At 41.6% G+C, this 15,336-nt stretch overlaps 1 protein-coding gene across 4 annotated transcripts in view; it reads left to right on the top strand.

Moving 5' to 3' along the window:
* The first annotated feature begins 12,771 nt into the window (after positions 1-12,771).
* Positions 12,772-15,336, top strand: part of USP47 (ubiquitin specific peptidase 47) — a 58,747-nt gene continuing 56,182 nt past the window's right edge. For 2 of the 4 annotated variants that reach the window (XM_063331391.1, XM_063331390.1), the window contains exon 1: positions 12,773-13,102. In XM_063331391.1, the coding sequence (XP_063187461.1) occupies positions 12,893-13,102 (210 nt within the window). In that variant the 5' untranslated portion in view covers positions 12,773-12,892. Of the gene's footprint in view, positions 13,103-15,336 lie in introns of all 4 variants that reach the window. The other 2 variants (XM_063331392.1, XM_063331393.1) reach the window with 2 other exon arrangements.

The following is a 15,336-nucleotide window of genomic DNA, read 5'->3' as shown; positions in this document are numbered from 1 at the left end:
AAAGCTACTATGAATTCTTTTAATTAAAAAAAAAAAATTTCCACAAAAATAAAAGATTAACAAGTAAAATGCTTACATAATACCTTTGTTATTTTTGGACTAATGTTAAATTATTTTTAAAAATAGCAAGAACATGCAGCATTTCTTTCTCATACTTTAAACGTCTTTAAATTTGCTAGACCTAAATCCAACAAAGTTTCATTCAGTTCAGCTTTCTGCCTCCTATTCTCCTTTCCCAAAAACAATGTCAAAACACTACTAGCTACACAGAAATACAAACTTGCCAGGTGTTCCTTGAAAATAACAAAAAAAAGGGTCTAAATATAATCTAGTTATCCTAGGACTTCAGAGATACCAAGATGCACACATGACATGGTAGCAAGGAAAATTCCTACAATATCATAAAAGAACAGCATAAAGGTTTTCCTACAGTGCTGACAAAATCCTTCCTTATTTAGTTGACCTTCCTTTCCAATTGCAGAACTTAACATTAACATTGAAACATGGTCACTGGACTTCGGTTACTCTGCTAAGAACCAAATTAACCTATCCCTATTTCAGAAATTATGAAAAGGTACATTCTTACAGCACATCTTAACTGGCTGATGACATAGAATAGAGCACAGAGGTGTCTGGACAATATTATGCAGGAGGTTTGGGAAGATTACAGACCTCAGTAAGGTAAATCAAGCATTCTTTATCTCTGCTAGAGGTGTAATAATTTCAATACAAGAGCGTATTTCTTTCCAACCCACTCACTACATTCTACTATGCTGAAATAATAACTCAGCCTTAACAACCTCCAGTGAATACATATAAATACATTCCTTTTAGTTTGCTCAGCAGTGGAACAACAAGGACGTCTTAGTCATATTAAACTCCTGGTGGTGTCTTTTTTCCCCTTGTTTTCTGGCACTGGATTCATGCACGGTGTTCTAGAAGACTTAGCATCTGAATCACCTTTACCGTAAAGAAACAAGATGAATTAAGCAATATCTGAGCATAGTTTACCTCATTAAATACCTCTGACTTGGTGAAATCATGATGTTCCCTTTCCTGTGAAAATATTACACCTGCAGAAGGATGTTTAGTGCTTCCAAATCCTCATATATCTTAGAAAAAATGTGAAACCATCACCAGTAGCTTCTAATGAGGAAGGCACTCCTATGTTATCATTACTTGTTCTAATTCTGCAAGGCGAACTGAGGTCTAGTCACTCTTTGAGCACATCTGCAGATCTTTCCCTACTTAATGAAGAGGTGGCTAAGGCTGAAGAGCTGAGAGAGGTCTCTGACCACACTGTACACTCTCTTCTTCAGGAATTTCTCTTCCCCATCTTGATGTCATACTGTAATGAGAAACCCGACTCTCTTCATCACAGGTTTCTCTGTCCAAAGGTCCCCAAGAAAACTGTAAAATACCTCTACAGCGCAGGGGAAGAGAGGTGGGTTTTTTTGGGAGGTAGAGTGGGGAAGGGTTTCAACTTCTGTGTTTGTCTACTGAAGTTTTTTTTTACAGAGCGATACTGGCAAAAACAACTTATGGATTTAAAAAGCTCTTGTCTATGATCAAAACTACCACATATTGCTTCAGTTTTCAAAGTCATATGACAAGCTCCCTTATCCCTTTGGCTTCCTTCACTGAATTCAAGGCCCGAGCTTTAAGTTTTCATCTCCAGTACTGCTAAGACTAGAAGACAAAAGAGACTCTGTACTGCCTGTACAGCTGTTTATTCCAGTGGCATTGGCTACTTGTAAACAACTAACAGAGACATCCTTATGCAATTTCCTGTTCTTCTCAACCCTCTCGCTGATTCCACCACCAAAACAGCTCACAGCAGAATCACAGACCTCCTGTTTGCAAGGTTTCCGACACCTAGAGCTGCCTCTCTGATTCAGTAAGTTAGGTTCAGTTTTCTCAGCAAGAAAAGACTGTTGTGATAAAGAAAGGAGGGAGAGATGGTTTTACTCAACTTAATGTTTTAGCATTTTTATAATATAATAGGTTTTCTTATCAAAAGCTTTCTGAATTGTCACTATCTACTTCACTACCACGAAGTAGCTTTATTGATTTTGCCTTCTTTCGTATCTTTATAGAAGTGTTTTGGTTCTTCCCAGAATCTCTTTGGATACAGAAACAAACAAACAAAAAAACACCTGGACTGTATAATGCTTGTTCTTTTAAAGACGTTTATTCCTTTTATGATCAGTGTAACAGCTACCCTTACGTCCAGGTTCTATTTTATAGAGATGAGTTTGAATTTTATTTTCTTCTCCATCTCCCATTCTTTTTCAAACTTTTTTGATTTGCCTTTCACTTTGCCATGTCCTTTTCTGGAGGGTTCTCCATCATCAAGCTAAGCTGAATGTGAAAAAAACCTAGTATATACAGTAACTTGCAAAAATTTAAGTGTCATGAATTACATCATGCATAGTAAAGTCTAACGTTCACATGCAGCTATGTCATGCTGTTCCAATACCTGAAATTTCCATATTAATTTCACATGCTTTCTGATGATATAATATTCACTATGCACAAGGAAACACTGTTAATATGATGTTAAAGCATGCTATTAAAATAAAAATAGTGTCTCTGCATATCCAGAGAGATGCTAATCACTCACATTAAGTCTCTTATGATAGTAATAGAGGAAGGTCTAATTGTGCTCTCTGGAAAATTTAAGTTGTTGGGGTTTTTTTTAAATGAGATCAAGACATGTTATAAATTCAAAGAAACAAAGGACATCATGCTGCAGTTAACATTTCACAGCAGGATTCTAACATCCAGCTTCCTTTAATGTATAGATACATCTAGTTTACAGGAGAAAAGAAAGTCTGAATTACTCTCAGTTTTAAAAACCGAAGATTTCCTTCTCTGGGTTCAAAATAACAGCACTCAACCACACTCTAATTATCTCAGGACCAGCATACTTCATACAAACTTCTATGTTTAGGTATTTCAGCTACAACAGAATATGCTTGCTAACCAGTACTAGGTAATGATAATAAATAAGTAGCAGCTTATAATAAAGTAAAAGCACTTCCTCCTTAAAAATGCAAGAAAATGCAACACAGCTAATGAAATATAAGTGGATAAATAATAAATCTTGGCTATTTCCAAGATTCAAGGCTGCAGTAACACTCAGATACATTAAACATCTTATATACTTAACAATAACAGTTAAAGACTCCTGAAATGTACACAAGCAAATAGTCATGGAAACAACATGACCAAACAACATAACCATGTACTGAAATCATACTTCTCACGCCTCAAGACTTTATACAGATGAAGCGAGTACTGCATAAGAAACACGGGCTTGTTTTTTACTTCATATCTAGCTCTTCAGTTCTGCCTGAGAATGCCCCACAGGTATTACGGTTTTAACAAGATTTCTTCATACTGCATATTAGTACCAAACTAACTCTCTGGTTGAAACAACATCTTACCTAACTATGTTTTACGACATAACATTGCCTAGAAAAAAGTCATTAAGCAATCCAAGCACATTAAGTGGCATCATTCTCAGTCACATGATGGATGAAAAACAGTCAGTGCAGCACAAGTGACTAGTAATTGCTCTGAAATTTCCCAAAATACTCACTTCTGTGGATATTAAAAAAAAAAAATACCCTGTCCACTTTAATTCTTACTGCTTTCACTTTTTCCCCTTCCTCAAATTAAAAAAAAAAAAATTAGCTAGTTACTTCATCATAAAGTAAAGCCATGGTTTAAGCAAAGAACCAGAATCCAACTAGTAGTGAGGCTTTGAGAATTGTTTCTTATGCCATGAATTTCTCATTTCCAAAAGTTAAATCACAAAACATCTTCAAAACACCTTTTCACAAACATTACTTTATACCTTTTAACTTAGGAATTCTTGGTTTGATTAACTTACTAAAAGTTGGCCTTTCAATTTTCAAAAGAGGCACCATAAAACTGCTATTACTGCTGAGGAACGTACAAAAGGACCCTAAAGATTCTGTTAAATCTAGTTTGGCTGTATAGAAACGTGGCAATCAAACAGGATAATAGTCCTTGTATGCGACTGCAGGCAATAACTACCAACCCAAGGCTGCCAAGAACATGAATGTTTTTATGAGGTAGTTAAAGCTTCGTTAACCTCTTCATGCCTGAAAAATGCGTACTACATCCTGAATAAATTCAAAGACATGAAAATAAATAACATGGGAATACAAAGCACAGATTAACAAAAGGCCATTACAGTTCCAGACTCTCTTTGAAAAAAATCTGGGAAGAGCAAGAACAGGAAGAGGCTGAAGGAGTAGCAATGAAATAGGGAAGACCAAGGATGGTCAGGGTATTAGCAACAATTTTGCAGTTAGAAAAGTATGTTATAGACAAGCTTTTATTTTTCCTAGGCTTCAGTGGTCAGAAGAGACAAAAAACCTAAAAGACAAATATGAGTGACTTTATCTTTGTTTATAACTTCTTGGGCAGTTTTGATGATAACCCTCTGATGTGAGGCTTGCACACTCCTCATTTCAGAAACTCTCCTAGACTTAAAAAAAATAAATCTGTAATACAACCCAGATCTTGGATGCAGAAAAGGATGGGGGCTTTATTGCATATTCAAGTTGTCCTGTACACAGAAGTAAACCTACAACTTCAAAAAGTCCATGGATGCTTTTGGCTCACTCTTATGCTGGTAGACAGGATTCTCATCAATGAGTCTGGAATTTGATTTCGAGTAAGTATTTCCATTACTGGTGCTATCAGAAGCACAGTTCTGTATGCCTGTTAGTATTTAAAATTGGTTTGGGCTGCTTAACGTAAATCTTTTGTTACCATAAGGAAAACAATACCAACATATATTGTAAAGGCATAGGGCATGAAAGGCACACATTTCCTGCGCAAGGGGGGACACAGATTAATTCCATATGTAAAACACTGAGAAATACTACAGTACCCAGCCTATTATTATATCTATGAGCCTGGCATCGAGACCCTTCGAATTCACACACCCCTGCATTCCACAGATGCACCCTACATTACTCACCAGCCAAAGAAAAAACCCCAATGAGCCCACTTCCTTTAACACTGCCATATAAAAGAACCCTCTGCTGAAGAGCTAAGTCTCATAAATGGATCTGGATTCAATCCAAATGATCTGGAATTTGTCTCTACCTATCTGGGCATCTCTGCTAGACAGGCTTACATCTAACAGGCACAATTAACAAGCCTGGTTTAAATCACAGGTGATAGGCAAATCAGTATGCATCTAACGTAACAGCTGGCACAATTCATTGCAAAGAAGTAACAGTATGAAAAGAAATTTACTTCCCATGCTAACAGCAAATAGGGGATTCAAATTAGCATAACTGTGCACACATTTTGAAGTTCTGCAACCAACCCCTCTAATCAAAATATTGAGGAAACACACCTGCTCTCCAGAGATATCTTCTCACAAAGGCAATGATGACAAACAAGGTCAGTAGTTATGAATTTTTTTTATTATTTTTCCCCATTTTAATTCAGTCCAACCAACAGATGTATTCCAAACATTTAAAAGAAAAAGTGAATTTAAAACAACATCAAAATTGGCATATACCTGAACAAAATGAGATTGTTTTCAGAAATGACATTCTTAAGACTCTCACTAGGTCGGTAGTGCTTTGCCTTAATCTTTCACCCAGAAAAGAGACTACCAGTTTCACAGGATTCCTTTATCACTGTAGGCCCCACACTCTGTCAGGCTACTTACAGTCAGGTCTGAATACAAAATGCAACAGTCAAGAGCCAGTGGCATTTCCTTATGTATCACCCAAGCAACACGGGAGACAACTTGCTGGGAGGTTTCAAAGGGCATTTTACCCACATCAGGATACTCTGTACCCAAGTCCCTGCCCAGCCTGACTCACACTGTGTCCACAGTGACATTGCCTGCATTGGCCCTGTGACAGCATTCCCCCTGCCAGAGCTCCAGCGCTGGCAGCTGCTCTGGACTGGCAGCTGACATTTTAAATGCTATGCAAGACCTCTGGCAGCTCCCTTTGCTGCTGCCAAAGGTAAAGCTACATTAATTCATGCAAGAAAGAGATTAGCAACCCCCCAGTAGACTAGCCCTTAAAGCCCAAGAAAGCTGCAGAAGCTCAGGGGACAGCCTATTGCAAAATGAGGACAAGGTTGAGCCTGGAAAACCACAGAGGCAGCAGCAGGTTTTAGACCAAGCCTCCCAACAGCTATGCACATACTACCTAACAGCTATGTTAGAGCAACCTCATGGCAGGACAGTCTGAGCCCCTACCATTGTGGAGACACAATGTTTGCTATGCACACTGCACAAGCAGGAAGGTACAGGGCTGAAGACTCATGGCCCTCCTGTCATGGACAGGAGGGAGGCCTGGCACAAGGAATGACCACCGATGAAGGGCAACTCCCCTCCCCCTAGAGATCCTAATACAGTTATAAAATAACCCAGCCCACCCCAACACTCCTTAAAATACATAGCTTCTCCCACCACCAGTGGAAGAAAATTATTAGTGAGGGCATGAGCAAAGCAGAGAGTGGTGTCAAGCCCTGTCAGTAAGCAGCATTCATGGAGAAATGGGAAGAGAGGCAACAGACCCCTTCTGCTTTCTGCTCCCACCCAGCTGAGAAGGCTGTCAGTGCAGACAGGCCAAAGGCAGACCACACCACAAGGCAGCCCAAGGCACCGATCTTGCTGCAGGTACTGCCCTTCCACTCAAAGACATGGACTGCACATTCAAAACATGCCAAGTGCTGCACTTCCCTCCATCTCCTCAGTGAGGGGAAGGGGTGAGACCCAGGCAGCTGCAAGCTACTGCTTTACACTGATAATCATGACACATTACAAAGAAAATGCGAAGAAAACATGTCTCATCCAGGGGAAGGCCACCTAGGATGTTAAATCTGGGATGAAGGAATGTTCCCTATGTGCTAGGGCTTGCTGAGGATGGGAAACCACTTCCTGCTTGCCCAAAGAGCTGTAAGCAGTATAATTAGCACTTGCTTGTAATATTAAACGTCACCAGATTTAATCTGAAGGGTCACTGGGAACCCCTAATGCAAAGCTGAACTATTTAACTCCCCTGGACCCAAGGGCAGCTATAAATACTTTTTGAGTGCCCATACTGAGAACAGCCCCATGTGAAGCTACTCTTGCTATTTTTGCGCATTACATAGTCTTATTTTGTGCTGCCTTTTACACTTCAAGAGTAATCCTCATGTGTGGTAAGTGCTAATTCAGTGTTTTCAAATATACTGACTATGTCACTGTCCACTTTTTTTGAACCTCTGAAATAACTGAACCACTTTGGTGACTGACATTACCATCATGGTATGCATTCAAGGCAACTCTCGTTTCTGCTTGCTTTCCCACATGTAAGCCATTGCGATGTTGCTGGGTATAGAGATGCCTTCCCCTCTGCAACCCCCTAGACTTAGAGGAGGGCGTTAGATAACATACTATCCCCTGTTCCAGAAAGGATTTATGCAGTACACTTCACTAGTCTGCACATTTAAAAAGACAGCAGATTTCCAAGCTATTGCACACATTTTAGATAGAAGAGTTACAGTCTGGCCATGAGCCTAAGACAGCAAACCCTGTGTGAGATTTGCTTGGATCTCACAAACTCTACATGATACCAGTCCACATCTGTTTCCAAACACCGCACAAAGTGGAAGCTGGCCTGCTAGAGCAGGTGTTTTACTCCAAATGACACCAGGAAGGTTTTGACAAGTGCATCAAGAGGTCAAATGCCCTGGAACTGTGTTTTGTTTAGACTATTAATGCTAGAAACTGCACTGTAGTTTTAAGTACACAATACTGAAAACCTTAAGTCAAGCTGACACAAGAATTCAGAGTTAATAAAGAAACCTATGGTCCTGCAAAATTCTCTGCAGGATTTCTGTTTCTCTTAACAATTGTACTTTCAGCTTCAAACCCATTCAGGAATTCATACAAGATTAATGCTATCATGGAAAAAAGAAAACTAACTTCTTAAGCTAACATCTGAACACTCAGTGTCTTGAAATCAGAGTAAGAAGATAATCTGTAACAAAAATGTCAATGAATCTTGGCTGCTGATTTATAATTCATTAAAATAATCCCCTACTGGTTTTGATTAAAAAGGTCTTGGCATGTATTAGTGTCAGAGGACAGAAAAATCACTTGCATGCTCATAAAGATTATAGCAGAAAACACTATTTAAGAACAGAACACAATGTTTAGCACTGAACTCTAAACAGAGCTTTTTTTCTTAATCTCATGAAGTTTAACTTCAGAGGGCTGCTTACCTATCTACTAAACCTACAAGACTATTTACTACAATTTACAAGCTAAAGAATACTTTTTCCATAGTAAATCTCCCACGTAAAGCTTTAATTTCCCACAGCATTCTCGACTCTTAGAAACTGATTTTTTTTTTATTTCCTATGCATACACTTCTTTAGGCATGGAAGACTACAATCTTTTTTTTTTTTTTAAAGATACAGATCATGGAAAATTATTTAATGATACCTTATCTTTAAATTAATAGTTCGATTCCAGTCTTTAACACATTCATTAAACAGCCCAAAATGCTAAAATAGAAAAGCCCCTTTCTAACAACAGTTACAGAAGAATTAAAAATAATGTGTGTTCCCTTTTTAAAGACCTTAATTTGCATTTTAGCCTTTTATTGGCCTGCTTCATATTTAGGGAGGTAAGATCAAAGAAACAGAAATCCAGCAAAAAGCACTTGTGAACAAGCAGAATTCTATAATTGTCCCTTCTTTACTTTGTACTAATTCTACTTGTTCTCCATAATAATTCTCCCCCCACCCTACCTTCACTCCATCCATATCAGGGCCAATTTTACTGATTTTTTTTTTTTTTTTTCCTTACTGCAAGGACAGGATGATGCAGTCAGTAGTCTGCAGATTTTCAGAGAAATGCTTCAAAACTTCTTGTGCAATTCTAGAAAATTTACCTGAGGCTCAAACAGCAAAGTAACCAGCAGTGCAATGAACTGCTGGATTGTGATATCTTGAACTTTCACACATCTCCTCTTCTATCAGTAGGCACGGACTTGCCAAAGATCGAAAAGGGGAGAGGCCTTCAGCTGGTTTTCCTTAAAGTGCTGACAACGCAGAAGAGCTCTAAAAGAATACTGCATCAGCGCTAGCTACATTTCTACTGCTGGCAAATACAGAATAGCTATATCATTTTAATATTCATTAGCAACTTGCAGAGGGTTGCAAACTTCAGGTTTGGAGGGATTTGGGGGGGTTTGTTTGGGGCTTGTTTTTGTGGTTCTTTTTTGTTGTTGTTTGGTGCTTGTTTGGTTTTTTTTAACAGAACAATACAGAAGAAAGCAACCACTGTGATGCTGGCTCTAACAAATAAGACCACCAACCTCTGAAATGGGAAATGGATCTCCCACCAACAGCCTAATTGAACAATCAAACTGAAGTATTTCAGAGAAGACATCCCAAATCAATGGTATTAGTCTACACAATCCTCTTTACAAAGGCTTTCTATTTCAAACAGGTAGGATAATATTACTTTGGTAAAGACAATATTGGTTTGTATTCTGACATTTACCTGTTTTCTCAAGATTTTGCACCCCTAGAGTTCTTGGCATACAACTGCATACAAAGAGCTACTTGGCAGGCCTCTCTCCATTTGGTTTTTAAAACTTTTTTCACTATTCATCAAATCTTGGACATGGGTGTTGGGACAGGAGCGTGCAAATTCTTACCAAGGAGGAGAAATGATTAATGCATAAACTTAAACAGGCTGTAGAGGGGGGGAGGTATCCCATTTCCACAGACTAATTTAAAAGTCCATCATCTCTTATAATGAAGGCCTATTTACTCTAGCTTACCAATGTTGCACAACTACTTTTCCATTAATGCAACGCATACATTACTGTGATAAGTACTGTATTGACTAAAACTGGCCAAGCGTCATTGACTGAAAATTGACACACTTTAGTTCTTGTGACACTCATTAATGCATCTCTAAACAACAGTTTGACAATCAACAACTTAAGAAATGTACCTGTAACTGCAAATACAGCACAATTTTTACTCTGAGATACCAATTTTTCTTCACACTAGTAACAAGTTAAATCTGTTATATGTTAAATCAGTCTTCACATAAGGCTAGGATTCCCTTCATAAAACTTGAGTTCTGAATATGCCTCTTTAAGAAGTCTCACATAAAGAGACTACTGTAGCATCCACAAATTACAAAAGATCCTGGGGATTTAATTATTAACTAGAGATTATTGCTCCATTAAAGATGTTTCATGCACACAGGCTACACTAGATGTTTGCAGTTTTAAAGGTTGGCAGGAGGATCTAACAAAGTACTTTAAAAAACAAGCTCCTGATTCTTATCTAGTAGGCACTTATTTCTGGTAGCTACCTCTTTATCCCGATAGAACAATACATTTTAATTAAAACCCACGAGTCCCACAGCTTTGCCCCTTGTTAAGCACAAAGGGCAGCAAAAAAACCCATAAGAACATTAACACTTCAGAAAGTCAAAAGAACTTTGAAAAGAGATTGTGGTGTGTGTGTGTCCCTGAAAAAAAAAGGGGGGGGGGGGGAGGGGGCGGGAAGTAACACCAGGCTCATCAGTCACATACCACTGTTGGAGGCTCCCAGCCAGTGCTTTGATGATTGCATATCGCCTTCTGTTGCAAGCTTACATCTCTGTTCTGGCTCTTCAACACAAGTACTTGCTCGCTAATCTCATGGATCTTTGGACACCACTGGACAACAGAAGATCACCAGGCTGCTGTGCTTCTTCAAGTATCTACAAATGTCAATAATGTTTTCCATTTCTTCTGCAACTATACCTTTTCTAACACCAAGATGCTTACAAAAGTCCCCCTCAAAAAAACCCAACTAGATCTCAAACCTTTTAATCAACTACACCTCTGATAAGCATTAATAAAAAACCCTCTCTTTTCTAAAAGACATGAGTTTATTAATTCCATACTGTCTTTCCTATTAAAAAATCCCAACTGTTCTACATACTTTTACCTGTAATGAAAGGGTAGCCCTGCATAACCCTGTGCTTAACATACAGTATGATTAAAAGCAAGGGACTCCCAGGTTCCTGCCTTGATACTTGATTTCATCATATTAGAGCTCAAATGTCTATGGTGAGTAGCTTTCAGGTGCAACATATTTTACAGCTAGAGGACAAGAGCTCCTGTCTCAGAGAACCTCCTGACCTTTGCTGTATAAATAACTTGATCTTATTAAGTTATGTAACGAAAAACAGGTCAGAAATACATCTGAAAACTGCTTCAAGTAAGTTTTCAATGTGGGGACTGGTGTGTTTAATTCGAGGAGCAGAACTGGAAAAAAACCCACCAAAACAAACAAAAAAAATAAAAAAGAAACTTAGCACCCACCATAGCACACTTGAAAGACAAAAATTAAACTACTGATGTTTTTAATCACAGAAATTACTGCTTTGAAGCCTTTTTTAAAGTGTTAAAATACTAGAATAAATACTAGTAACATACCCTGACTCCAAAACGTGTTACTCATCTCACCTTTGAGAAAGCAGGATGAGAGAAGGGACCCTGAGATATCCATACTACACACTTCAAACGTTAAAATGTAGAAGAGGTCATTTAATTTTAGGAAATCTTCACAATAGATTTCCAATAACCTTCAGTACAATGGGCTTCAAAAAATACCAAAAACCATAAAGTTTCTTGGACACCAAATCTAAAAATATCCTCAATTCTGCACTTTTCCACAAGAGGACACTAAAATAATGAGAAAAATAGTTGCACAAAAACATACAACTACCATGTACCATTCTTCTTCATTAGCTAAGCAGAATATTTTTTTACCTTAAAAACTATTTTGCAGTCAAGTAGACATTAACATGCAATTACTTTTCTCCTAGTGTGTGTTTTAGCCATTCTAGTGGTTAGTATTTAGCTTTTAGCATGCCTCAGCTGACACAAAAAACTGATATATTTAAGCTTGTTGTAGACAGAAATCAACAATTAAGTGATGTCACAGAAATAGTCTTACATTTAATTTGAAAATGCACTAGTAACTCTAAATTTAGAGAAGCAAGCACATACTTCACAGTACGCTTTCAAAGAACAACTTCTGGGCACTAACTTTCTGGGTACCTGTGCCTTGGTGGGATCAGGCCACACTTACCCTTCCACTCCTGCTGGTCCCCTAACCCCACAGCCACACACCAAGTTACACCCAGATGGGGGGGAGGAGGGGGGGGCGGGCACGGAAGAAATTAGTGAAACAAACTTAAACTGTATCCCAGGTTCCTTAGCTCTGGCAAAAGCCCCCCAGGTGTGGGGTGAAGGGAAGCAGAGCCCCATAGGGCAGGCTAGCTCCCATTACCTCATGGCAGCAGCCTGGCAGGGAGCCCTGCTCTTATGAGGGGGGGAAGGCCCACGGGAGGCCCTTATAACCTCTCCACAGCTGCAGGCTATGATCTCTGTATATACTGCTCCTCGGCACTCCACTAGTCCAACTCCATTTTAATCACGTTACTCTCTCCCTGATCCACGCAGGCAGGGTATAGAGGCAAATGGCAGTGGTAGGGCCCTCCCAGCCTCCCCTGAGGCCCGTCCCGGTCTCCCTGCGGACAGTGGCTCTCTTGGGGGCAGAGTAACGTGAGGGAGGAACAGTGGCAGCAAAGCACCGTTTACGGCCGCCGGCAGGAGGACGGGACGCGGGGCTCTGCCCTGGCCGCCTGCGGGGGGGGGGGGGGCGCTACACGCTACGAGTCCCACACCGCTCCTCGTCCCCAGTCCACAACTGCGCACCTCGCCCGGGCGAGCCGAGGGTCGGCAGCGCTGCTGGGGCGAAGGCGAGAACGGCGGCGGGTGACGATGGGGCTGTCTCGGCTCTCGCGAGAGTGATGGCGGCCATTTTCCCCAATGATTGGCGGTGGTGGAGGGGGCGGGCGCTGCCCTCGCCGGCTGGGGCGGTGGCGGAGGAGGAGGATGAGCCGCGGGCGTCCCCCCGCCTCCCGCTGCTGACGACGACGCTCAGCTCAGCCTGCTGCGGGCCCAGCGCCGCGCCACCGGCCATGGTGCCCAGCGAGGAGAATCAGCTCGTCCCCAAAGAGGTGAGGCGGAGCGGGGGAGCGTCGGGCCGGCCGCCGTGGGGGGAGGTGGCAGTGGCCCCTGCGGCGTGCGGGAGGCCCGCGGTGCCGGGGCTAGCCGAGGAGGGGAGTGGAGGAGGCCCGGGCCGGCCTGGCTCGGCTTCGCTGTTTCGGTGCGAGGCCCGCCGGGAGGGAGGGCCTGTCTTTGTGAGGGGGCTAGGCAGCCCTTGGACCGTGGGGGGCCGGGGTGGAGGGTTAATGGTGCTGCGCGGGGCAAGGGGAGGCTTTTCCGTGTGTTGGGGGGAGGAGGCGGGGGCCCAGGCTGGGCTGCGCAAGGCCCCGGAGGCGGCCGGAGAGTTGCACCTGTCTGTGTCGCGGCATGCGGGGAGGCCGGCCTGCGTGGCGGCGGGGCCGGGCCGCGCCGGCGGCGCCTGCGCTCGGCCCCGGGCCGGGCCGCTCCCCGTGTCAGAGGTCTTGTGCGGAGCCCTCCGGGAGGGCAGCTCGCCTCCGGGCTGGCGGCGGGGGGTGGGGGTGGGGGGGTGGTAGGCGGAGGCTCCGTGTGAGGGCCCTGAGCTGAGGGGGCAGAGGAGAGAGTAGGCCCCGACTGCCAGGCGGGTCTCTGGATGCCCGAGGGCGTCTTCGGTCGGGGGAAAGGGGCCCGGCGTGCGAAATGGCAGCCCGGGGGGGCCGCTGCCGAGTTCGTGGGGCGGCTCCGTGTCTCCCCGGCGCCGGTACGAAGCGGTGCAGAGAACGGGCGAGTAGCGCCTGCGGTGGGTGCCGGAGAAAATGTGTCCCGGCTCAGCGGTGAGTTGAGTTTTCCTTTATTGTGGGCCTCTCATCGCTCCTCTGCTGCAGGAGGAAGGGAGAAGGCTTGTTTTTGGCCATAGGGCTAAAGATAAGAGCCTGCGTGAAAGAGGAAGACTAAGCCTCTGTCCTGCAGCGATAGGCAAATGACACGTGTCAAGCAAGAGCGATACTGTGCAGGGGAAGGAGTCTTCGAGCGATGGCGTGAAATGTTGGAAATGGTTATTTGTAGAGTAGCATTAGCAGAAGCTTTATTTCGTGAGCTGGTACGCTTAAGTATTCAGCCAACTTTTCTGACAGTTTTACTATTCTGATAAATTACTCAAATCTTTGCTGTTGTTTTTCATCAAATGTCAGTAGCTTGTGACATCTACCTGTTCCACCATGTATTCTTACGGGAAGCTTTGTGAGTCAAGGACTTAAATTTTGTAGAGTTTAGCAAAAAGAGGTGATGATCCTTAAACGGTATCCTTGAGCAGAACTGTGAAAAAAATACCAATAGTGAATTTTAGAAACAAACATACAATTGTACAGGTAAGTACAGGATGTATGTAGGACAAAGGTAAACTTTACCTCTTGTTTGCTTTCTTAAAATGCTAAGGTTTAAAGGACTATGTTAAGTCTTTTTACAGGAAATAGAAATCTCCAGAAACTTCAAATGAGGGATGGAGTGTAGTAGTATGCTTAAATATTTGCTTTAAAAAAAAAAATCTCCAAAACTATAAGACCAAGAATAGAAGACAGTAGCTAGTGTACTTAAATATTTAATTTTAAAAACAAACAAACATAGAGATTAAGGAGACTGGCAGGAGAAACCTTGTGGCATCAGTTGCAGTTAACTGGAACAGACAAGGTGATTAATAAAAGCAGCTAGCTGAGGCTGTTTCTTTAGTTATATGTATTAATAGTATCCCTGTTGGCTTTAAAGTTGCATTCAGAATATACGAATGATTCAGATGTGTATTTTTAACTGACTCATTGGACTAGGATTTTGAATGTACTTTTATCTTTAGGGAGGGAAGTATGGGTAAAGGAAGATGAATACATGTTATAGATATGAATGCCTTAAATATACAGTGTGAAATCTATGAACTTTGTACATTGCAAGTTGTTTTTTCTAAGCAAGTTTTCTCAAGCTCTTTATTGTGCCCCCAAGTGTTTTTTAAACAAAACAGAATATAAGAAAAATCAAATTGAAGAGGAAAGGAGATTAACTAATTGTGTTGGTCCTATCTGGTTATATATATGTTGTAATAGAAGTTTATCTTCAGCTTTTCCAATGTTTTTCATTATGTCCTCGTTTTTCTTTGAGTGATAGGAAGTTTAATAAATCTTACGCTACAGCATTCACATTAAGCCCTTTTGAGATTCATTAACAGTCTCATTGCAGAGAACACTGTGAGTTCTGGGTAAACAGAATTCTCTAGGTCTCTCAGTTCTCAACAGCCTTCTAA

This window comes from Chroicocephalus ridibundus, chromosome 4 (assembly GCF_963924245.1).
Source record: "Chroicocephalus ridibundus chromosome 4, bChrRid1.1, whole genome shotgun sequence".
In the NCBI taxonomy this organism is placed as follows: Eukaryota; Metazoa; Chordata; class Aves; order Charadriiformes; family Laridae; genus Chroicocephalus; species Chroicocephalus ridibundus.
Note: the sequence above shows the minus strand (reverse complement) of the source record. Positions and strands in the feature narration are given on the sequence as shown.